Source organism: Phocoena phocoena, chromosome X (assembly GCF_963924675.1).
Source record: "Phocoena phocoena chromosome X, mPhoPho1.1, whole genome shotgun sequence".
In the NCBI taxonomy this organism is placed as follows: domain Eukaryota; kingdom Metazoa; phylum Chordata; class Mammalia; order Artiodactyla; family Phocoenidae; genus Phocoena; species Phocoena phocoena.
In genome coordinates, this window is record NC_089240.1 from 97163148 (window position 1) to 97188571 (window position 25424).

Consider the following 25424-nt stretch of genomic DNA (forward strand, 5'->3'; position numbering starts at 1 on the left):
AGAGAAAAGAGAAAAACTTGGGGATCAGAGAGAGAGAGCTAGGTTCACACCCGAGGTTCTAGTGGACACTAGCTAAGTAGTTCTAGACAAGAAACTTCAGTCTCCGAGCTTCACCTTCCTCATCTGTAAAAATGTGGACAATATCGACCCCACAGGATTTAGTGAAGATTAAGTAAGAAACATGGCAAAACACATAGCACAGATCCTGGTATATGGTAGGTATTCAACAAATGCTCCTTGCTTCCTGCAGCTATGAAGTAACTTGAAGGAGTGACTGAAAAATGTGGTAGGTCATATTCCATCATTTCATAAGATAAATGATACAGAAAAGATCCAAAGTACAATTATTTTAATAAAATAGAGAAGTAAATACCCTTAAAATTACCATAACCAGTCTGATGAAACAGAAAGTGTATTAGACCAAGAGTCAGAACACCTGAGTTCCAGACATTTGAAACTCCAAGCCTCAGTACCCTTATCGGTTAAATTATGCCAATACCATCTGTTTTAAAGAGTTGTTAGATAGCTCAAATGAGGCAATGTATGGGAAGGTACAGTATTCTTCAGTAATAATAATGGGTGATATTATAATTACACTTATAGGGGAAAACAGAGTATATACTACACTCAACTTATATGTTCAGTATAATTTTCAGTTTAATTGAGGAATGCAGACAGATGAAATATTCACAAATTAACTATCTGAACTTAACGGGTAAATGAACAAAAAAAATATTCGTTCAAGTAGAAATATCTAAAGAATATTTCAAGTATTAGTAAGTAACATTTCAATTTGAGAATTAGTGTGTGCTTACCTTTTTTCATCTCCCAATTCTTCATTTTTCTGAGATTTTTCAGGGCCTTTTTCTTTTCCCTTATACAAAAGAAAGTTATCATTTTAAAATGTATTGTTCACTTTTGTGAGATTAAGGAGAACATGTTATTAATACTTGTTCAAAGTTTTCTTTACCTTAAGGAAAGTGACAAATGATCCAATAGGTGCATCTCCCTGTTCAGGAACTGCTATATCATCTGTGTTGGGGTCAGTAAAATCATACACCTCCTGGTCTAAGTGGAGATTAATATTTATTAGAAAATATGAATAGTAAACAGTATTCTCTGACACTGCAGTGCTTAGAAAAAAGTACATTTTCCCAATAAAAGAGTTGGCCAAAGATACTATAATTTTTTAAAGGCCATTTTAAATAAAATATTCATTTTTAATAAGAGCTATGTACATGATATAAAAATAGCAGACACCATATGAATTACCTTTCTGAGAATCAGGTTTACTTCCTACTGAGTGACTGTCATTTCTTGATGTCTGCTCTCTATTTGATTCTGAGACTTGAGAATGAAGGCTGATTGTATCGTCATCTGATGGCTGAACAGAATAAGCAAAAAGTAAAAATGAGGCGTTTTAAACATATGATAAGGATTAAGTTGCTTTAATATCACATCTTAAGTATAGAACATCTGATTTAAATCTCCAGTTTTCAAACCAAAAATTAACATGAGGTTTACTGTTCTGCTTTTTAAAACGTGCATGTCTTTTTTTCATTTGAAGTCATAAAATGCATGATGATCATATTTTTAAGCAAAAGAAATCAAGTGTGTGCAAGTGTCTATTTCAAAGCTCTAATAAAATTTTAAAATAAAACAGTTCAGCAATAGAGACGACTCACTTCCGTTGTAGACAATCGTTTCTCTCCGTTATCACTTCCAATTCCAGAGTCAGGGCCATGATTTTTATTTGGATAAAAATCTTCCATACTATGGAAATACAAATTCTAAGGGCAGTTAGGGTTTTCTTCTTAAATAGATAATACATAACTGACCTAAAATTTCCCTAGATAATACAGTCTTACACATTTTTGATATGTAGGATCCTTAAAGACATGAGGAGAAAAATATCAGATCATACAAAACACTTTATTCATGTCCCTCATGTAATATTTTTCTTTCATGTGCTCTGTTGTAAAAACTTAACAATAGCTTATTATTTCTCCTGAGATTCAGAAAAGCAGACAGCCATGCTAGAAAATCATCTTGATAAAGACCTATTTTTATCAGTTTGACAAATTTCACCACAGAATGCTGAAATGTTTTTTAACTTTAATTCATAGAGTTTTTTCTTCATTATCTTTAAAAATATATTTTAGATTTGTAAATAAGGCCCATTTAGTAATTAAGAAAAGAGAAAAAAGGCAAAAAAAGTCTGTGACTCATTGAATAAGCAATTGTTTTGGTGTGAGGATAGAGCTGTCCTTGCAAATTTCTGAATTACAGTATGCCACCCAGGTTGCAAGATATTTTTCACTTTAATTTGCAAATTTACTATACACTCTACACTGACCACTGATTATGTGCCAAGAATTGGGCTAGGTGCTTTAAAGGTAATACCTTATACATTCCTTGTGAAAACTCTAGCAGGTTAGTGGTGCTTTTTCATTTTATGGAAGAGGAAAGTGAGGCCAGGAGGGGTTGAAAAAATTGCCCAATGACACGCAACTTGTAAATGGCAGTCTAAATTTGTTCCCAAGATTATCTAACACTAAAGTCCCTAATCTTAATCACTATGCTATACTCCCTCCCCAAATACTGATTTTATACTTTTCAAAAGTATATCAACAAACTTAGGGAAGCAATTACCAAGTGTCAAGGCACTATGCTGAACACCTGAGATGAGATGAATTTTAAAATGTTTGGCTTCAATGGGCTCTCAGCCCAGAGGGGAAGGGAGTATGTTTATATGTTTTGAAGAATATGACAAAGGTAAATATAAAGTGCTGTGAGAAAAGAGAGATTAACTAATTCTCCTTGGTAAGGTTAGGAAAGGCCTCATCCAAGAAAGTGGCATTTGAGATGAATCTTGAAGGATGAAAAGAGGCAACAATTGCTAGCATTTGTTGAGTGTCTACATTGTGTTAGATACTATGCCAGGTACACATCATATTTTATTTATAATCCTTACATTATACAATTTACGCATTATTTCTTTTTACAAATGAAGATAATACAGCTTATAAAAGTTAACTTCCCAAGGGGGAAAATTATGACATTTACTGAATATTATTCATTGAACTAGTTGCCAAGCACACATTTAATTCTCACAACAAGCTTATGAAGTGTGTATTGCTAACATTTTAAATAAAGAAACAGGCTCAGAGAGATTAAATAATTTACACAGCCCACAGAGGAATTACGAGAGGTTAAACCATGATTAGAACTGAAATCCATCTGACTCCACTGCACAATAATACATCCATGTACTATACTAAAATACATTGGTGTATTCGTAATAGACGATAATGATAATAATAAGCTATTTGTTGAGGAATTATTATGGATCAGACATTGTGTTAAGTACTCTATATACATTATTTCATTTAATCCTGACAGCATCCATATGGTTATTTCCCTTTTCATATATAATAAAGCTGAGAACCAGAGATATCATGACACAAGGACATACAGTTATTAAGGGTCGGAGAAGAGCTTCACAGGCATATTATGTCTGACTCCAAAAGCTGATGATAAGTATAGCTACTGTAATGCCTATGTAAAATAAAGAGTTTACAAAAGAGTCAAGGCACAGAAAGTAGTAAGAACCATATAGCCAAGAACATGAGTGTGAAACTCAAAGTACAAGAACTTTCTAAGTAATTCAGTACCAGCTGTGAGTGAGAGATAAGCACACCCAAAAGCCAACTCATAAATAAACTCTATTGACCTGCACTGTCCAATACAGTAGCCACCAGTCATATATGGCTATTGAGCATCTGAAATGTGACTAGTCCAAATTGAGACATGCTATAAATGTAAAATAAATACTAGATTTCAAAGATTTAAAAGGAAGAAAAAGAATGTGAAATAGCTTACTAATTTTTTACATTTAATTATATGTTGAAATGACATGATATATTGGGTTAAGTAACATACATTATTAAAATTAATTTCACCTGCTTATTACTTTTTTTAAGTGGGCTACAAGAAAATTTAAAATTACTTACGTGGCTCACATTGCCTTTCTATTGGACGGCACTGCTAGAGAACATCTCCAAAATATATCTCAATTCTGTCCACTCCTTTTAATCTCTACTGCAATAACCCTATTCAAGACCCCTTGATCTCTTGGCAGTACCACAACAACCTAACTAGTCCCTGTACTTCTACTCTTGTATACTTCCAATGTATTCTCTCTGTAAGAGCCAAAATAGTTTTTTTTTAACATAATTCAGATCATGTTATTCTCCTGTTTATAACTGTCCAATGACTTCCCACTGTACTTTAAATAAAATTTAAACTCCTTACCACAGCCCCCAAAGCCCCCACATGACTTCAGCCCTGACTACCTCTCCAAAATCAACTTATACCACAATGCTGGCCTCCTTTCAGCTTTTTAACACAGCAAGTTTCTTCCTAACTTAACGCCTTTGCACATGGCATTATTTCTGCCTGAAATGCTCTTCCCCTCACTCTTGCCACAGCTAGCTTTTCTCCTTCCACGTCTTGACTTAAAACCTCACCTTCTCAGAGACATTCCCTGACCACACTCCTGAAACCTGTTCCTTTCTCTCAAAGCAGTCACCACAATTTGAAATTGTGTGTGTGTGTGTGTGTGTGTGTGTGTGTGTGTTCTTGCTTTATTTACTGACTGACATCCTCCACTAGAATGTGAGCTTCATGAGAGCCAAGGCCAATGTGTATATAATTAAATAAAACATACCCTGAGGGCTTCCCTGGTGGCGCAGTGGTTGAGAGTCCGCCTGCCGATGCAGGGGACGTGGGTTCGTGTCCCGGTCTGGGAAGATCCCACAGGCTGCAGAGCGGCTGGCCCCGTGAGCCATGGCCGCTGAGCCTGCGCGTCCGGAGCCTGTGCTCCGCAGCAGAAGAGGCCACAGCAGTGAGAGGCCCGCGTACCGCAAAAAAAACAAAAAAAAACAAAAAAAAACAAAAAAAAAAACATATCCTGAACCTGCCGGTAGGCATTTAACTGATATTTTTATTTATTTATTTATTTATTTATTTATTTTGTGGTACGCAGGCCTCTCACTGTTGTGGCCTCTCCCGTTGCAGAGCACAGGCTCCGGACACGCAGGCTCAGTGGCCATGGCTCACGGGCCCAGCCGCTCCGCGGCATGTGGGATCTTCCCAGACCAGAGCACGAACCCGTGTCCCCTGCATCGGCAGGCGGACTCTCAACCACTGCACCACCAGGGAAGCCCCAACTGATATTTTTAAAATAAATAAATGACTAATACAATGAATGCTGTTACTAAAGTAATTTTTAAATAAATATAAAGCATACTAATAGAGATTAGTATATGAACTAATTCTAATTTTTATAGAATTGTTTGGTCTACTATCTTTTATAATATTAAACAAAATAATCTTTGGGAACTAAAGTTAATGTTCTGATATTTAATTCTACTGAGGCAACAAAAATATTCAAGAAAAAGTCCTATTTGTGAATTCAAGAACTTGCACTGTTAACAACAGTATACTCTCATCCAACTCCAAATTATTTTCCATGCTACTAGACGGAATTATGTTTTCATAAAATTGTTCAGACCAATCTACATCTCGAAAGGATGAATTATAAACAAAATATCAAATCTAACATTTCAAAATCTCATGAGTAGAAAAACACCAATATCATAGAGAACATCAATGGTAACTCAACTTTGATCCAGACATAAAGAATATGAAGGTGAAAGGTATCCCGAAATGTCTTGCTCTTCCGCTAACCTCAGTTCAAAGTCAAATTCTACTTGTTATTTGACACGTACAACAGAGTAATCACAGGAGTAAATTAACAGTTGTCAAGTGCTGAGAAATTAGTGTTTCTGTACTATGCCAAATCTTTACATTTTACTACTAAAAGCTTTAATAATAAATTTTTGAGAAAATTCCAAATGTATTCTAGTATACCAAAAGTTCATTCTATGATGGTGATATTTCACTTCAGCCAATTATTTAACACTGGGCCAATCAGTCTAAGTGTATTCAGTATACTTGAGATTAATAAATATCTTTTATATAGAAAGAAGACACAATAATCATGAAATGAGACTGTCAGAATATTACATTACCTGTCTGTGAGAGGTTGGGAGGGCATTCTTTTACTCAATGATGGAAGATCCAGAGAATCTGGTTTCTTATCCATTCTGCAACATGCTTGGATATTTAAGTATTTAAATATGTGTACTTTACCTTTTAAACATATCTGTCAGTAAATAATAAAGATTTAATTATATAGGTCCAAATATAAATGTCATCTACCAATTTATTGATAAATTTTAATAATCTCAAATTATTCGGAGACATAACAATCATGAGAGATAGTTTGCATATTTAAATAATTTGTACTTCTGACACTAGGTGAAAAAAATCTGACAACACTGATACCAACTAAAATTCTATTGCGGTCTCTGTTCTTATTAGAAAAATAAGTTAATTTTTCTGTATTTCACTGGGTTTTTTTGTTAAAAGCACAATGTACAAACCACTAAACAATATAAAATTTATAATTCATGAAAGTTGCCTTTATTCGAAAAAAATGAAAAGAAATATATTCATTGTAGTGGTAAGAACAGAAAATAATAATCCATGTAATTCTTTAAAGTAATCTCATCAGAATCACTAAGTCATTTGGGCTAAACACTGGAAGAAAGCTAATCAAAAGAATGTAAATATAGGAAAAATGAATTTGTTGAAAGGTGTGACGGTAGGCCAGTTAGAATAAAATAAAGCTTTAAATGGTCAATTCAACTAAGACAATATCCTGAAAAGTTATTTTCATTGGTGATAAAGAAAAGGAATAACGAAGGGAAAAATACTATGTGAAAGAAAATATTCTATAATAAAAAAGATAGACAATGCACAGTAGGGAAACAGTAAGTCAGCTTTACAAAGGTTAACTACAGTCACCATAAGTGTTATCGAATAAGTATTTCTCAAAAATTAGAATAAAAAATGTTTTGTTTTATGGGCACACATAACCTAGCAACACACAAAACAATGAACAAAGAAAACAGTAAGAAAATTACATTAAAATGTAATTATCATTCCACGTAGAAAGGATAAACCTAATAGATACCAGATCTGACCTGACCACTGAAAAACTTCATTTAAGAGGAAAATTTAAAACATCTGAGCTATTAGAATATAAATACATTACCAATTAAAATGTATCCTATTGTCTGTCCAAACTATTTTTAAAAAGTATCTATTTCCAAATTAAATGATGGCAAATTACTTTCTTTTGTAAATTTAATTTATATCATAATAATTCATGTACATAGTTTTAAAAATCAAAGTGAATTACAAAACTGATAACAAAAACTTAATCCCCCATTCCACCCCTTTCAATCTCTAAGACCCAGTCCCCACATTCAACTCTTTCAGTTGGTTTCTGCTTTTTACCTTCATATTTATAAATAACATGGGTCGAATGCTATTTTTTTATTTTTCAATTATATATTTTATTTATTGAGGTCTTACTAAGGAAGATGAGGACTTAGATTCCTTATGTTACCACTACCACTGAGGCATGAGATAGATGGGCTCCTGGCTGAGCAGCTGGAACCTGTCCCCTGTGGACAGATACTCCAAGATAAAGATAATGGCAGGAGCAAGGAGGAGCTGAGTCCTGCTTGGATGAAAGATAAAGAGACCATGTATTTCTCATTCTTGAGGTCAAGGAGACCTCCCCAACTACACATGCGCAGAAAGGTTCCTCAGAGGTCAGAGAAGGGAGGGGGGCGCCAGACCATAATACGTTTGGTTAACTTCCCAGAAATCCTTGCACTGGAATCCATCTGGCTGAAAGAGGCATGCGCACACAGGAGAGGACCCTGAGTTAAACCAAATATGGACTCAGAGCCAGGCAAAGGAAACCCGGAAGAACTGCCCTATATAAGTGATTTGAATCACCTCTCTGGTGCGCTCCTGCTCATTAAGGAGGACGCCCACACCCTTTCTCTCCAGGTGTGTATCTCAGCTTTGCTTCTGTCTTAACAGTTTCTCTGTGTGCTCTCCCACTTGTGCTGTGTCTCTAAACTTTGTACCTGTTTTTACAGTTTTTGCCTCCTTGAAACATTCTTGCTTTCAAACGTGGCAAGAGCCAGGGAAACTTTGTTTCTAGCCTCTAGCCCCTGGTGGTCTAGTGGCTAGGATTCCTGGTTTTCACCCAGTCTACCCAGGTTCAATTCCTGGGCAGGGAATTAAGATCTCGCTTCAAGCCATCGCTCACTGCTGTCTCCACAAGATCACCACCACTATCACATATCATCAAACCACCTTCCTCCCATCCCCAATCCCTACCAACTCATATAAACATACTTCCTCCCTCTTCAGAAGCATAACATAGTGGTTAGAGCATGGATTCTGGAGTCAGACTACCTTGGTCTGAAACCAGGCTCCACCATATGCTAGCCGTGTGACCTTGGACAAGTCACTAAACATCTATGCCTCTGTTTCCTCCTATATAAAATGAGGTATAATGACAGTACCTGTTTTATAGGGTTGCTATAAGAAATGAATTAATGCATGTAAAGCATTTTCAACAGTGCCTGGAGCATGGTAAGTGCCATATAAATCTCTGCTATTATTATAACTATGTCACAATTTTTCATTAAATCAAAATCCAGTATGTACAATATTATGACCAAGAAAATATTCACAGATGAGCTACATAGGTTAGTAGATTACACTTCCTTTCTCCTGTTTTTTTTTTCCTAAAATGACTACTTGTCCCATTTTTTTCCTCTGCATAATTTTCTGTATGCCTATTACTAATTCATTCCTGACTCTGACAGAACTGTAAAACATCGCTCCATATTGACAAACACATCAAGTCAGGTATCAATTTCTTTCTTCTTTTTCTATTTTCTTTTTGGAGACAACCCCCCTTTTCCAAACTGACTTGTTGCTCTCTAGGTCTATGCATACCTGTTTATCTTGGACATGAATTCTTTCTTAATTTACTCCCTCATTTTGATATAGTATATCCTCTGCTAGCTTCCTAGTAAAGGGTGCGGGAGAGCTAAAATTTCTGAGATCTTTCATGTTTGAAACTTTTTTCTATCTTACATTTAACTGATAGTTTGACTTTATAAAGTTGGAGGTATTTCCTCAGTCTTTGAAGGCATCATTCTAACATCTTCTAGCTTCCCATGCTGCTGCTGAGAAGTCATTCTGATTACCACCGCTATGAATGTGACCCATGTTGTTTCAATGGAAGCCTTTCAGTGTTTTTGGTCTTTCATGTTAGAAATTATTTCTGCAATATCTAGTGATCCATTGCTGTCTGTTCATTTTCAAAGTGAAACAATAAGAAGCCAAATGGAAGCTCTATGTATGAGGGAGAAGTTTATCAACGGTGAGCCTCACTGTCTAGATTTCAGACAGTGACTGCACACTTCTTCAGGGGCCTGCCAATGATCAGTATATCTATAGGTCTTTTCTCCTAGTTCAGTCAGTTTACCAAGAGAGAAATCCACCAACTCTGCCTGAGATATATAAGAGAGGCTGCAAGTATTCTGGGAGCCAAGCAAGAGACATCTACTGGAGAGTCCCAGCATTCAGTATGTAAGCATTCACTGTTTCCAGTATGGGGTCTCACCCCTACCCACAGCTGTACCTGGAGCCCCTGACTCTGGTTGAGTCTCTCTATAGCTGTGCTGTCCAATACAGTAGTCACTAGCCACATGTGGCTATTTAAATTTAATCTAAATAAAACTAAAAATGTAATTCTTCAGTCACACTATGTACTTTCAAGTGCTCATTAGCCACTTGTGGCTACCACACTGCAGGTTTAGAACATTTCCATCATCACAGAAAGTTCTAATAGACAGTGCTGCTCTAAAGAGTAAACTCCAGGCTTATATTGAGGCAAGGAACTATACTCATTTGGCTGCTGAGCTGAGGAGGAGAATCTGAGAGAATCCACCTACTCCTCAGAGTAAACCCTAGGCTTCTGCTAAGGCAAGGGAGGGGAAGTCATGTAGCTGTGGAGCTAAGGACAAGAATCAGAGTGTCAACCTAGACCTGTAGTATCAAATATGTTAACCACTAGTCATGTAAACCTATTTAAATTTCAATTAATCAAAATGAAATTAAATTGAAAATTTGGTTCCTTAGTCGCACTAGCCATATTTCAAGTACTCAATAGCAAGTGGCTATGGTATTAGACATCACATGTTATAGAACACTCCAATCATTCAGAAAGTTTACTGGATATCAAAGCCTTAGATATTCTACAGACCTTCATGTTTTCAGTCTTTCATACCTATATTTGTAGTTACATGATTCCTTCAATAATCACAAAAGAAACAGTCAAGCCATTCCCAGATTTAACACAGTAAAATCAACTTGCTTCTTGTTGCCTTCTCCCACAGCAGACACAGTTTCAGCTTTCCCCAATCTGCTAGGGCAGCTACTACCAGGACCCCAGCCAGCCTAAAAAGGCACCTCCTTTGCAATGAGTGGAATGCACCTTTGTAGGAAGAAAAAGGCAACCTGTCTTCTGGATGTATACAAACCCAGTGCCAGGGCATGTAGCTTAGAAATAGAGTGCAGGCTGGCATTTCACTACCATGTGCCTCCTCAGCCAGATACTCTTGTGTCGTGTAAGTAGAGATCCTAGTTACCACTATTTCACTTATTTTCCGTTTTCCAACATTCTGTTGCCATCTCTCCCCTGCTGTCCTCTTCTGTCTCATTCTTTGTCCTCGTGGGTTTACAGCTTAGTGTATTCCTATGCTATAATTTTAGTGGATTCCACGTGGATTTAATTCTCAAACTAAATGTATGAATTAAAACTTTTCCACTTGTATATTTTTCTTTCTGTTATGATTCCACCTATCAGTGCTGAAAATGTATTCTGATCAATCACACAACAAATCTCAAGTAGATATATACCTGAGTAGGACAGAGGTAGAGACTCCATAGTCTATCCTTTTAAAATAACATAGACAACCAGAATTATCAGTTCACAAGCAGAAAGTTGATATCTGGGTGATCCAAATCCTAATCTCTAGAAAGTACGCTAAACCTCCTGCCAAAGTGAAAAAGTCACTTCTCAGAAAAACTCTTTGAGACAATACCTCAAAAACAAATTGACTCTTAATTCTGATGCTTTTTGATTTACCAGTAACAGATATAATTCTTAATAAAAATAGAAGAAACAAGTATCATTTTTTAAAATTACAAACCTGCGCTGGTGGTACTTGCAATGGATTGTTATCCAAAATTATTACTTGTAAATGATGCAGCTTCCTGTAACAAACTGGAATTTCGGTCACTTTATTACAAGAGAAATCCAGCTTGACTAAGGGAAGATCTCCTAATTCTGTTCAGGAATAAAAAATAATTAAATTAAATTCTACATAGGTACTCTCTTGTTCTCGTGAGTAAGAACAGTGAGCATCTTACCATCTGGCAATACATGAAGATTATTTCTTCTTATATTTAGCTCTCTAAGTGATTGTAATTTTCCCATTTGTTGGGGAAGAACCTGAATCTCATTGCAGCTAATATCCTAAGGAAAACAAGAAAATAAAATTATAACAAACTAACAGAGAAATAGAGATGTATTTCAACTTTTAAATTAAACCACATGGCTAATAGCTAGTAAAAGTCACCTCTAATGTCATTTCTCTAAACATTGATTATCAGGCAGATTTCCATTTATATTACATCGAGAAATCAACTCAGCACAGTTAACATACATTTTTCTGTGCAAAAATGTAAGGTTACAACTTAGTACTACATAAGTCAGCCTTTTGAAAATCTCAACTAAAGACCACTCTTACCAACTAAAAACAGAAGTAAGGATGATCCAGGTGCTCTTAATTCATAGGTAAAAATGAAAGACAACTATCAATCATTGTGATAATTTGTCAATTATAGTAGTTGTTTTGAGATACTTGGTTGGGCAGAAGCTGGGAAAGTCAAGGATTTACAGATGTGAGCTGAAGAACCAAAGACCATGGTCAGCATCGATTTAACTAAACCTATTTCTCAAAGGGATACAAAACATGAGGGATTACAAGCTCAAAATTTTGTGGCTCACCTCATAACCAAAAGGCATTCTAGGAGATCTAATCAGAAATGTCTCAGGGTTAGGTTAAAATGCAAACCCCAATTTAAAGGTAAACAAGACCACCTTTCCATAATATGAGGATAAAGGCACAGCTTAAATTATTTACCTGTGGTCCCTCTCCCTCCCCTTTCTTACTATCACATCAAAAAAAAGGGAAGAAAAATCTGCAACAAGATCTCAGGCAGCAGTCATTCCAGACACACTGCAAATGAAATTCATGTTGTACTGCAACTGCCCCCAATTTCCAACTTTCTGGAACTGACATTAGCTTGAAGGGAGAGGAGTGGCACATACATATATTGTTTTATCAAAAGTAAAAAAGGCAGGAGGGTAAATTCAAAAGAAGATAAAGAATATTAAATAATATCTAATCATCTAACGCACAGATGATTTTAAAAATGTATCCTACATAATTCTTTCTAACTATATCTAAGGCATCTTCATTCAACAACAAATATTTATCAAATACAAACTATTTGTTAGGCACTGTTGTAGGTGCTGGGGACACATCAATGAATAAAACAAACAAAAATTCCTGCCTTCGCAGCTCCTTATGGAACTTGCATTCTAACAAGGGGAGTAGATTATACAATATGCTAGAAGGTGATAAGTGCTATGGAAGAAAAAACAGAGCAGGGTAAAGGAAAATGGCAGTACTAGTTAATAGTGGGGAGGGATATTAGCAATTTAGACTGTTTCATAAAGAAGCTGATATTTGAGCAATATTATCAGAGGTGAGAGTATGAGCCATGCCAATACATAAGAAAGGAATATTCCAGACAGAAGGAACAATAAATGTAAAGGCTCTTAGGCAAAGCATGTGTGACATGTACTAAGAACAGCAAGGAATCCCATGTAGCTAGAGGGAAGTGGGCAAGGGGAAGGCTAGGATGGAGGAAGGGGTAAGACTTCGGCTTTTACTCAGAGACATGGGCAGGTACCAGAAACTTTTAAACAGAGGTATGACATGATCTCACTTATGTTTTGACAGGATCACCTTAGCTGTTGTGTTGAAGATAGGCTATTGTCCAAATGATGGATAATAAAATTTTGGGAAAATGCCCATTAAAGCAAATACTATGGCTTCCTCCTGAAGGTGCCTAATACTGAAGATTTCCATACAAAAAAATCCATAAGAATTTGATAGGTAGCTGCCACTTCCCAGAAGAAATAAACCTAGGCACAGGATACTGACCCACTCACCAATGGGTACTCTACAAAATACTCTGCTGGGGATTGAAGGCCTGAGAGTATTTCCTAGATCTAATGACAGAACTTCACTATAGCTGGCTACCACACTCTTATGGAATAGTGTCCTGGGAAAACATTCCAATGACAGGTAATACCCACAAATTCACTGTGTGATTTAAAACTGTCAATTAGCCAGCCTAATGCAACCTACCCACCATTACTAATTTTGAGAGTTTAAAGCACAATAATTTTATAGTGCCTACTAAAATAATGGTTAATATTTTTTCACATTCTATTTAAATAAACTACACTAAATCTAAAAATCCTAAATATTTTTGAAATTTCATTTATCCAAAAACTATCTCATGTAATACAATTTAGAACATAGGGCCAAAAACTGAATGAAAAAGAAATTACAGAGCCACAGAATCTTTAAGTAGAATATATATATAAAATCTTTAAAAACGTTAACAGTGTGCAGGGCAAAGAAAGTAATGGGTCCCTTGTAATATGAATTTGTTAGATCACAAGTTAGAGCACATCTTCTGTTCATTTGTGAGTGTAACATTAAAAGAGACCTTAATAAAAGGGAGCATTATCAGTATAGACATAGCTAAAGATAAAAAGTAATAAAGAATAGAAATATAGAAAATATGAAAAGGAATAAAATAAAGATGTTTAAGCTACAGAAAAACAGGTCTTAGAGTTTGGTAAAATGGAGAGCAGACATACAACAGACTACAAATATCCGAAGGGAAGAAAAGTTGTCATTATCTATATACTTCTTCACATGGTAGTCCCAGGACCAATGGATAAAAGTGATAGGGGCATGTATCTTAATTCAAAATAAGAAAGATAACAAAGTTCTGCAAAAGAGAATTAGGGCTGCCTCAGATACACACACGCGAAGATTTGTCCACCACTGAAAATATACAACTAGATGTGTCAGGGATTCCTGTGTTAGGAAGTGGTTACATCTGATCACTTATAAGATCTCTTACAATATTAAAATTCTGTGGTTCTACAACATAACAAGACTAAGTTCAAGGAAGTTTCTTTGCATTACAATTGCACATGTAGGTATTCTCTAATGAATAAAAAAAAAGACATTCCTGAAATTTCTGTTCCTTACATTCTATTTGCACATTAATTTCCCATTATAAAACTGTATATAAATTCCTCAAGAAAACTTTTGGCCCTCCACACATTAAAAAGTCATATTTATGAACACTTTTTAAAAGAGTCTATGTATTGGGAAAGCATTACTCAAGATAAAACAGAAAATAAAAATAAACAGCATGGTATATTGTATGGGTAGAAGTAACAGAAAAATGTGAAAACAGCTCAGCGCTTTGAAGATTTGATTATGTTTCTCTCAGAGTTCAATGTCCTTTAATACCTACAATGGTACGTTCAAAGTAATTACTTTAAATTATTCCTATATTTCTATAATCAATTATATCAATTTCTATAATCAATTATATAAATGTCCTCTTTCCATTTATCTTGGTTCCATTTATCTTGGTGTCATAAAATCACACAAGGATATAGGAGAGGAAGGTCATTTTATTAATTCTACTGTTTGTAGGCACTGTACTCTCCTCTCTCTGACGCTTTCACAGAAGCCCTGTAAAACCTTAAAAAAAAAAACCCACCTTATCTCTTCCTGGTCTAAAACCTTTACTGTCCACAAGATGGATAGACAAATGCTTATTTGTTTGAAAGCATTTAAGACTTGTAATCAAGCCTTCTAACCTCACTAGGACTGAGGAACAACCAGGCTTTTATTGTAGCTGTGAGCTAAAATCAGACATAAGCAATGGTATCTCAAAATTTCACTAAAGTGAACTTAGGCATATACCAAGTTATTTTTTTTAATTACAGTGAAATTCCATAAAGGAATTAATCTTCAGAAATATAAAGGTATGTATTATGCATATTATATACAATCGATGCAACTATTTTACTCACCAATTCCATTAAATCTTTTAACTTCCCGATTTCTTCTGGAATGGATACCAGTTTATTATTACTGAGGACCAAAACTTTAAGGGGAAGATCAAATAGGTATTTTGGCAATGTTGATAAAAGATTTCGACTGAAAAGAATAAGAAAGTCTCATTATGAGAAATATGTCTGAAACTTGACATGTTATGTTGAAAAAGAACAGATCACCTCAAAAGTAAATTTTCACTAAATAGTAACTATCATTTAATGAGTGCTTACTTTGTAACAGGCTAAAATCTTTACATGCACTATCTCACTTAATCCTCATAGTAACCCCACAAGACTATTATCTCCATTATACAAGTAAAAATAAAGGTTAAAATTGCTTAAGTGACTTGCCCAGGCACAACAGACTGCAAAGCCTGTGCTGTTACCTATGATATTGTCCTACACACCACCAGCCCTCAAAACCTAGAATTATTCTTCTGAGCTAGAAATTGCTAGAACCTTGCTCTCTGGCATAACTTCACTATATTCAATACCTCTACACCCCTAGGGAAAGGCTCCAAGGATAAATTTGCATGTGCTGTGTTCAAATTTATGAAAGAATGAATAGAATTATATCTTTAAAAACATGTAGTAACCCAACCCATTCGCTTTTGTTATGGGTTTATGGTAGAACAGTCTACTAGCACCTTTATCTCAGCTCGAAGTTGATACAACATTCCTGTCTCTGTGCATACATTTAAATATAAGGACAACTAACATTTATTGAGTGCTTACTATGCGGCAGGCCATGTTCAGAGCACCTCACATGAATTAACCTGACTAACCCTCAAAACAACCTACTTTAGGAAGATAGACACTATCATGATGCCCATTTTACAGATGAAGAAAAAGTCTAAAAGAGATTAGGTAAACTGCTCAAAGTCACAGAGCTGGTAAGTGGAAGAGTCAGGATTCAAATCCAGGCAATTTGGCTCTGGGTCCCTTACCCTCAAACTAATTTTGGTCAAATTTACATGCCAATGCAGACTGACCCAAACAATCCCTGCTGTAGACTGTTTGTGTCCTCCCCATTCAAAACTATAATGTTGAAACTTAATCCCCAATGTGATGGTATTTGGAGGTGGGGCCTTAGGGAGGTGGATCAGTGGCCTTAAAAAGAGATCCCAGAGACCTCCCTTGCTCTTTACGCCATGTGAGGACTCAGCTAGAAGCCAGCCATCTATGTGAACCAGGAAGCAAGTCTTCTCCAGACACGAATCTGCTGGCACTTTGAACTTGAACTTCCCAGCCCCCAGAACTGTGAAAAATAAATTTCTGTTGTTTATAAGCCACCCAGTCTATGGTATTCTGTTACAGCACCACGAGAACAGACTAAGACAATCCTACTACCAAAATATATAAAGTGCATCATTATATTTACATACTACCAAGCATTCATTAGCAATTTGCTATTATTTTTCCTGCTTTTCAAAGTGATATTTATAGACTTGTACCTAGCATTTTGTGTAACATGCAGAGCAACAAAAGCCCAATGTTACCCCATTGGGGGGACTTCAAGACCTTTCACCTCATTTTATGCCCACAGAGGATGTCCAGAAACACTAGACTAGCTTCAATCACATGGCACAGGCTTTAATAAAAAAGGATAATGCCCCAAGACGAGCAATCCTAGCCGGACTGGTGGAATGTCAAATATGCCAGGTGCTTGTCACAACCCTTGCACTTTAAGGATCAAGTAGGATGCTTGGGAAAGTGGTCTGTCTAGAGCACACAGGGATCTTCCTGAGGATTCCACTGAAAAGGAGAGTAGAATCCAGGAAGAAAGAAAGAGCTAAAAAATTATCTTACAAGTTTCTCAAGATCTTCTCACCAAAATAAAAACTAAACAGGAAAAAGAATGGCACATACAAACTCATTCTAATCTCCCTCACACCAAGAAAGTTTAAAAACTGGCTTCTTTTCTTCCCTTAAGAAGCAGGTTTATCGAGTTAGCAGTCAGCTTTCCATTTCTTTATACACAGCTAATAAGTCATCAATCTTCACTTTTTTGCCACACGTTTTAGAGATAGTCAAAGGAAGTCAGTCACTAGAACAAATGTTACTTTAATACAGTGTATTCAAAAATTTCTCCGACTGTAAACAAAAACCAGGAGTCAACTTTTAGAGATCAAAACAGGAAAGAATCACAGAAAGTTTTAGCAGAACTATTCTAAGATCTACCATATATGTTAATATAGAAATGCAATTCAATTTTGACAAATCACTTTTTCCATAAAAGAACAAAATTAAAAAAAGACAAAAAACTTAAAAATACCTCACTTTCCTCAAACCTTTCCCAAGCGAGGCCAGGGAGATTATGTACCCAATTAGAGAAAGGAACAACCCAAATGACCAACCTCTATGAAAGGAAATTCCTCTCACACATTTTAAGGTGTAAAATGGTTTCAGTTAAAGTATTATATTCAGTTATAGTAGGTACTGACAGGTTACACCACTGGGGGAGACATAAATAATATATCACAGAGAGAAAGAAATGCTATTATTTATGTATATTAATTATATTTACTATTTCCCTATATGAGAATTTAGACAAGTAACTTTGTTAAGGAAGGGGGAAGAAATTATTCCTTATAACTAGAAACATAAAAGAAAAATAAGAAAAAGATTCTAAAGTTAAGTCACAATATACCAGTTTCCATTCAATGTCACTCATTTTTTTTTTCAATGTCACTCATTTGATAGGGCAATTTTTTCTTATACTTATTCAATGTTCACTCTATTATAAATATAGGGTAATAGCTAAGAATGAGAGTTCTATAGCCATACTGCTGCTTTGATTTGAATCTTGGCTCTACCACTTGCGATATATATAATTTTGGGCAAATAGTTAACCTCTCTCTGTGCTTCAGTTTCCTCATCTGCAGTGCAGGGATAATTAACCACGTATCTCAAAATGCTGTTGTGAAGATGTGATGAGGTAATATGGGTAAAGTATTTGTAACACTGCTGGCACACAGTAAGCACTTATTATTAACATCAATTACCCGCTTCCTAACCTTCCAATACTCCCATGCCAATCTATCCATCCTTGAAGTAGCAACAAGAAGTCACAAAAGTGAAAAATATAAATCAAGAACTGTTTCTTTATAATGTTCCACTTTAACTGAGGATGCATATAAATAAATCTGTGTTGTGGTGCTATGATTTCAGTAAAATATTTCTGATCTAAAGCCTTGGTACTCAAAGTGATCTAAGGACCAGCAGGCATGGGCATTACCAGGGAGCTGTTAGAAATGCTGGCCCCACTGCAGACCTATGGAATCAGAATCTGCATCTGATTCCTGTGCACAGTAAAGTTTGAGAAGCACTGCTGTCAAGAGCAAGACCAAAAGCCTATAATGTGGATAAATAAAAAATACAAATAAGATACTCCTGAGATATAGGCTACATAGCCAAACCAAATACATTCCTTTTCAACTAAAAAGAATCAGAACTGTAATAAAAAACAAAATCTACCCCCACAAAATTGTTTCCTTACCTAATATTAAGGTATGTTAACATCTGTAGGTTTTTAATGGCTTCAGGAATGGTTTTGATGCAATTATGATATAAATTTAACGTTTCAAGAGGTGCAAATAACCAGACATCAGAAGGAATTTCTGTAAAACGATTTCTTGAAAGATCTGAAAAATAAAAGTAATGTTTGAGTGTCAAACATACACCTGTATTTATGGAATTAACAGAACTATTTTCACACTTGCTGAATCACTTAGAATCCAAGCAACTATTTTAAATATTGACCTCATGGAAAGTCGGTTCATTAACAAACCGTACTTTATATACTTCACTATCTTTAAACATTATCTTTTAAAGTATCAGTGAGGAATTCTCTCTGATATTTAAAAACACGAAAAAACCCTCCCCTGATCCCACATCAGCCTCCATCCACCTCTGCCTCCTTTATAGCCAAATTTACATAAATCTACAACATAACTGTCTAACTTACCATGGACTTCTCAACCCACTGTAATTTGCTTTCTATTCATTCTCATGCCCACCAAGGTCACCAACAGCCTCCATTATCAACCACCAGTCAGCCATCTGGAAATATTTCTCTTCCCTTGGCTTGGAAGACTACATTTCTGGATCATTTCCTATTATCTCCCTGGCTACTTCTTAGTCTCTTGCTAGATTCTTCTCTACCCATACTGTGAATACTAGTGTTCCTAAGGGCTGTGACATAAGGTACTCTTTCCTTAAGATATATACTCTATTAGGTGATTTTATCCAAAACTGGGGTTAGTATTCATATATTGACAAATTTCAAATTAAATATATGTTTGAACACCTATGTTCTAGTCTTTAGGACTTCCTCTGGATATCTCTCGGGCACCTCAAACTCTCCAAGTGTAAAATCGGAACTGAAGATCTTCCACATATCTCTTTCTCTCATCTTAGATAATGTCACCAACATCCTGCTCACGAGCTGCTCAAACCACAAACTTGTTCACCCTTGATTCCTTCCTCTCCTAAATTATTCCAGGTACACACAAATATACTTCTATTCATTTAAGTTTTCATAAAAATAAAATCATGGAATTATTATAACTATTATACCTCTATTGACAGTTTATTTGTTAAATGAAATTTTGAAAAATATTTAGGATATCATGTGGCAGGTTGAAAAAAAATACCCTAAAAGCGTTTCTCAACCAAAGTACGATTGACCTTTTGGGCTGTGTAACTATTTGTTGTATGAGGCTTTCCTGGGCATGGTAGGGTATTTAGCAGCATCCCTGACAACTACCTACTAGATGCTAGTAACACCCTCTAGTCATGAAAGCCAAAAAATGTCCCCTGGAGTACAAACCCTCCTACCCCTGTTGAGGACCACTGCCTGAACAACTATCAAATTAGCTATCTTACAGTAGGAATATACTTTGCTTACACAACTTCATTATACTTATTTGGTTAAAAACATAAGACTATCATTCACCTCTGTCAAGAAGAACATCTATAGTGTATTTTAGCCCACTGTACCTCACTTAGCATCTGGTATGCCGTCATAAGAACAGCTTCCTACCAACACTCAACTTCCTCACTCTGAGGGATGAGACCTACATATTTAGCAGTATAATAAATTCCCTATTCAGAATATTAATATACATGTATTAATATGTTTTTATGTATGTGTGTATACACACACACTCACCTAATGCAAAATTTCGTAATTGGTGAAAGAAAACTTTAGTTATGATTATATAATATAAAGATTAATTTGGATTCTTCCTCCCACCATAAGATTCTGAATAACTAAATAAAAGGATAGACAGAATTATTAGAAACCGAATTCTGAACTTTCATTTTCCTGGCTCACCTCCTCTGAGCACCCAAGCATCGTGCAGTTCTATTTAGGGGGAAAAATTAAGTCTTTTTTTTTCTTTTTAGTTTAGAATGTTTCTTTTACAGTTGACTGTTACCTCTTATTCTTGTAACTTCAGAATCCTGGGAGTTGGGCTTCCCTGGTGGTGCAGTGGTTAAGAATCCACCTGCCAATGCAGGGGGCACAGGTTTGAGCCCTGGTCCGGGAAGATCCCACATGCTGTGGAGCAACTAAGCCCGTGTGCCACAACTATTGAGCCTGCACTCTAGAGCCCACAAGCCACGACTACTGAGCCCACGCACCACAACTACTGAAGCCCGCTCACCTAGAGCCCATGCTCCACAATAAGAGAAGCCAACGCAATAAGCCCGTGCACTGCAACAAAGAGTAGCACCCACTCACTGCAATGAGAGAAAGCCCATGTGCAGCAATGAAGACCAAACACAGCCAAAAAAAAAAAAAAAAAAGAAAACCAAAAGAATCCTGGGAGTTGGGAGTTGAAAATTACTGATTAAAGTTAATTTGAAACACTAAAAACAAAATTATGCCCAGTTTGTTATTCTGTATATCTAGTAAGTACTCATAAATAATACACTGGCCCTAGAAACAGATGATGGTAGCTTGCATTGAGACTCCAAGAATAGGGATTTTAAAAAGTAGATAGAATTTGAAATATATTTGATATTAGTACTTCCAAGAATTGGGCAAGTGATTGTTTATGCGGGATAAATAAGAGGTAGTAATCGAGGATGGCACCCAGAATTCTGGCCTAGGCAACTAAATGATGCTACTTAATAGATGAGTGAGAAGTGGAACAGGATTTTTGTTCTTGTTTTTGCTGTTAGGGTTTTGTTTTGTTTTTTGAAACAGAGGTTAGAATCAAGGGTTCAATTTTATATTTGTACAAACTGAGATAACTGAAAGATATCCCACAGGGGACTGTGAAATGGGCAGTTAATCACATCATTCTGGATCTCAGACATGAGGTCTGGGATGGATATAGTAAACTGAAAGTTGTGGGAATATAGTTATTACTCTAAAATCATAGAAATGGAAAACATCATCTAAAATCAGAGTATTGAGTCAGAAAGAAAGTTCAAGACTGGGCCATCCAGAAGACCAAGATTTACAAGTTGAGCAGTAAAAACACAACAAGCAGAGAAGACTGAAAATAATACTCAAGAGAAAACACAAAAATCACAATAAAGAGAGTGTTCGAAGAAGTAACCAGAGAAAAAGACAAAATATCAGTATTAATAATTTAAATAATATCAGGATATTATTTTAATAATTTATATATTATTGTATGATGCTTCATGTTCTTTCCCCTCCAAAAGCAAGATTATTTAGTTAAATTACAACATAGCTACAATCCTGAAGCCTGTGGAACAAAAACCACATTCACAGAAAGATAGACAAGATGAAAAGGCAGAGGGCTATGTACCAGATGAAGGAATAAGATAAAACCCCAGAAAAACAACTAAATGAAATGGAGATAGGCAACCTTCCAGAAAAAGAATTCAGAATAATGATAGCGAAGATGACCCAGGACCTCGGAAAAAGAATGAAGGCAAAGATCGAGAAGATGCAAGAAATGTTTAACAAAGACCTACAAGAATTAAAGAACAAACAAACAGAGATGAACAATAAAATAACTGAAATGAAAACTACACTAGAAGGAATCAATAGCAGAATAACTGAGGCAGAAGAACGGAAAAGTGACCTAGAAGACACAATGGTAGAATTCACTGCTGTGGAACAGAATAAAGAAAAAACAATGAAAAGAACTGAAGACAGCCTAAGAGACCTCTGGGACAACATTAAACGCAGCAACATTTGCACTACAGGGGTCCCAGAAGGAGAAGAGAGAGAGAAAGGACCCAAGAAAATATTTGAAGAGATTATACTCAACAACTTCCCTAACATGGGAAAGGAAATAGCCACCTAATTCCAGGAAGTGCAGAGAGACCCGTACAGGATAAACCCAAGGAGAAACACACCAAGACACACAGTAATCAAATTGGCAAAAATTAAAGACAAAGAAAAATTATTGAAGGCAGCAAGGGAAAAACGACAAATAACATACAAGGGAACTCCCATAAGGTTAATAGCTGATTTCTCAGCAGAAACTCTACAGGCCGGAAGGGAGTGGCATGATATACTTAAAGTGATGAAAGGGAAGAACCTACAACCAAGATTACTCTACCTAGCAAGGATCTCATTCACATTCGATAGAGAAAACAAAAGCTTTCCAGATAAGCAAAAGCTAAGAGAATTCAACACCACCAAACCAGCTCTACAACAAATGCTAAAGGAACTTCTCTAAGTGGGAAACACAAGAGAAGAAAGGGACCTACAAAAACAAACCCAAAACAATTAAGAAAATGGTAATAGGAACATACATATCGATAATTACCTTAAACGTGAATGGGTTAAATGCTCCAACCAAAAGACACAGGCTTACTGAATGGATACAAAAACAAGACCCATATATATGCTGTCTACAAGAGACCCACGTCAGACATAAGGACACATACAGAGTGAAAGTGAGGGGAATGGAAAAAGATATTCCATGCAAATGGAAATCAAAAGAAAGCTGGAGTAGCAATACTCACATCAGATAAAATAGACTTACAAATAAAGAATGTTACAAGAGACAAGGAAGGACACTATATAACAACCAAAGGATCAATCCAAGAAGAAGACATAACAATTACAAATATATATGCACCCAACAAAGGAGCATCTCAGGGCTTCCCTGGTGGCGCAGTGGTTGAGAGTCTGCCTGGCGATGCAGGGGAGATGGGTTCGTGCCCCAGTCCAGGAAGATCCCACATGCCGCAGAGCGGCTGGGCCCGTGAGCCATGGCCGCTGAAACTGCGCGTCCAGAGTCTGCGCGTCCAGAGCCTGTGCTCCACAATGGGAGAAGCCACAACAGTGAGAGGTCCGCGTACCACAAAAAAAAAAAAAAAGGAGCATCTCAATACATAAGGCAACTGCTAACAGCTATAAAAGAGGAAATCGACAGTAACACAACAATAGTGGGGGACTTTAACACCTCACTTACACCAAAGGACAGATCATCCAAACAGAAAATTAATAAGGAAACACAAGCTTTAAATGACACAATAGACCAGATAGATTTAATTAATATTTATAGGACATTCCATCCAAAAACAGCAGATTACACTTTCTTCTGAAGTGCACACAGAACATTCTCCAGGACAGATCACATCTTGGGTCACAAATCAAGCCTCAGTAAATTTAAGAAAATTGAAATCATATCAAGCATCTTTTCTGACCACAATGTTATGAGATTAGAGATCAATTACAGGGAAAAAAAATGTTAAAAACGCAAACACACGGAAGCTAAACAATATGTTACTAAATAACCAAGAGATCACTGAAGAAATCAAAGAGGAAATCAAAGAATATCTAGAGACAAATGACAATGAAAACACAACAGTCCAAAACCTATGGGGTGCAGCAAAAGCAGTTCTAAGAGGGAAGTTTACAGCAATACAATCCTACCTCAAGAAACAAGAAAAATCTCAAATAAACAATCTAACCTTACACCTAAAGGAACTAGAGAAAGAAAAACAAAAAAACCCAAAGTTAGTAGAAGGAAAGAAATCATAAAGATCAGAGCAAAAATAAATGAAATAGAAACAAAGAAAACAATAGCAAAGATCAATAAAACTAAAAGCTGGTCCATTGAGAAGATTAAAAAAATTGATAAACCATTAGCCAGACTCATCAAGAAAAAGGAGAGGACACAAATCAATAAAATTAGAGCTGAAAAAGGAGAAGTTACAACAGATAACGCAGAAATACAAAGCATCCTAAGAGACTACTACAAGCAACTCTATGCCAATAAAATGGACAACCTGGAAGAAATGGACAAATTCTTAGAAAGGTATAGCCTTCCAAGACTGAACCAGGAAGAAATAGAAAATATGAATGGACCAATCACAAGTAATGAAATTGAAACTGTGATTACAAATCTTCCAACAAACAAAAGTCCAGGACTAGATGGCATCACAGGTGAATTCTATCAAACATTTAGAGGAGAGTTAACACCCATCCTTCTCAAACTCTTCCAAAAAACTGCAGAGGAAGGAACACTCCCAAACTCATTTTATGAAGCCACCATCACCCTGATACCAAAACCAGACAAAGATACTACAAAAAAAGAAAATTACAGACCAATATCACTGATGAATATAGATGCAAAAATACCCAACAAAATACTAGCAAACAGAATCCAACAACACATTGAAAGGATCATACACCATGATCAAACGGGATTTATCCCAGGGATGCAAGGATTCTTCAATATACGCAAATCAATCAATGTGACTCACCATATTAACAAATTGAAGAAGAAAAACCATATGATCATCTCAATAGATGCAGAAAAAGCTTTCCACAAAATTCAACACTCATTTATGATAAAAACTCTTCAGAAAGTAGGCATAGAGGGAATTTTCCTCAACATAATAAAGGCCATATACGACAAACCCACAGCAAACATTATTCTCAATGGTGAAAAACTGAAAGCATTTCCTCTAAGATCAGGAACAAGGCAAGGATGCCCGCTCTCACCACTATTATTCAACATAGTTTTGGAAGTCCTAGCCAAGGCAATCAGAGAAGAAAATGAAATAAAAGGAATACAAATTGGAAAAGAAAAAGTAAAACTGTCACTGTTTGCAGATGACATGATACTATACATAGGGAATCCTAACGATGTCCCCAGAACACTACTAGAGCTAATCAATGAAT

At 36.0% G+C, this 25424-nt stretch overlaps 1 protein-coding gene across 2 annotated transcripts in view; it reads right to left on the minus strand.

Moving 5' to 3' along the window:
* Window positions 1–25424, minus strand: part of LRCH2 (leucine rich repeats and calponin homology domain containing 2) — a 92347-nt gene that overhangs the window by 40448 nt on the left and 26475 nt on the right. For both annotated transcript variants that reach the window (XM_065900553.1, XM_065900552.1), the window contains exons 2-10: window positions 18795–18939; window positions 15272–15398; window positions 11440–11545; window positions 11220–11356; window positions 6096–6229; window positions 1686–1773; window positions 1273–1384; window positions 971–1068; window positions 816–874 (exon numbers count right to left, since the gene is read on the minus strand). In XM_065900553.1, coding sequence (XP_065756625.1) covers window positions 816–874; window positions 971–1068; window positions 1273–1384; window positions 1686–1773; window positions 6096–6229; window positions 11220–11356; window positions 11440–11545; window positions 15272–15398; window positions 18795–18939 — 1006 coding nt within the window. The remainder of the gene's footprint in view (window positions 1–815; window positions 875–970; window positions 1069–1272; window positions 1385–1685; window positions 1774–6095; window positions 6230–11219; window positions 11357–11439; window positions 11546–15271; window positions 15399–18794; window positions 18940–25424) is intronic.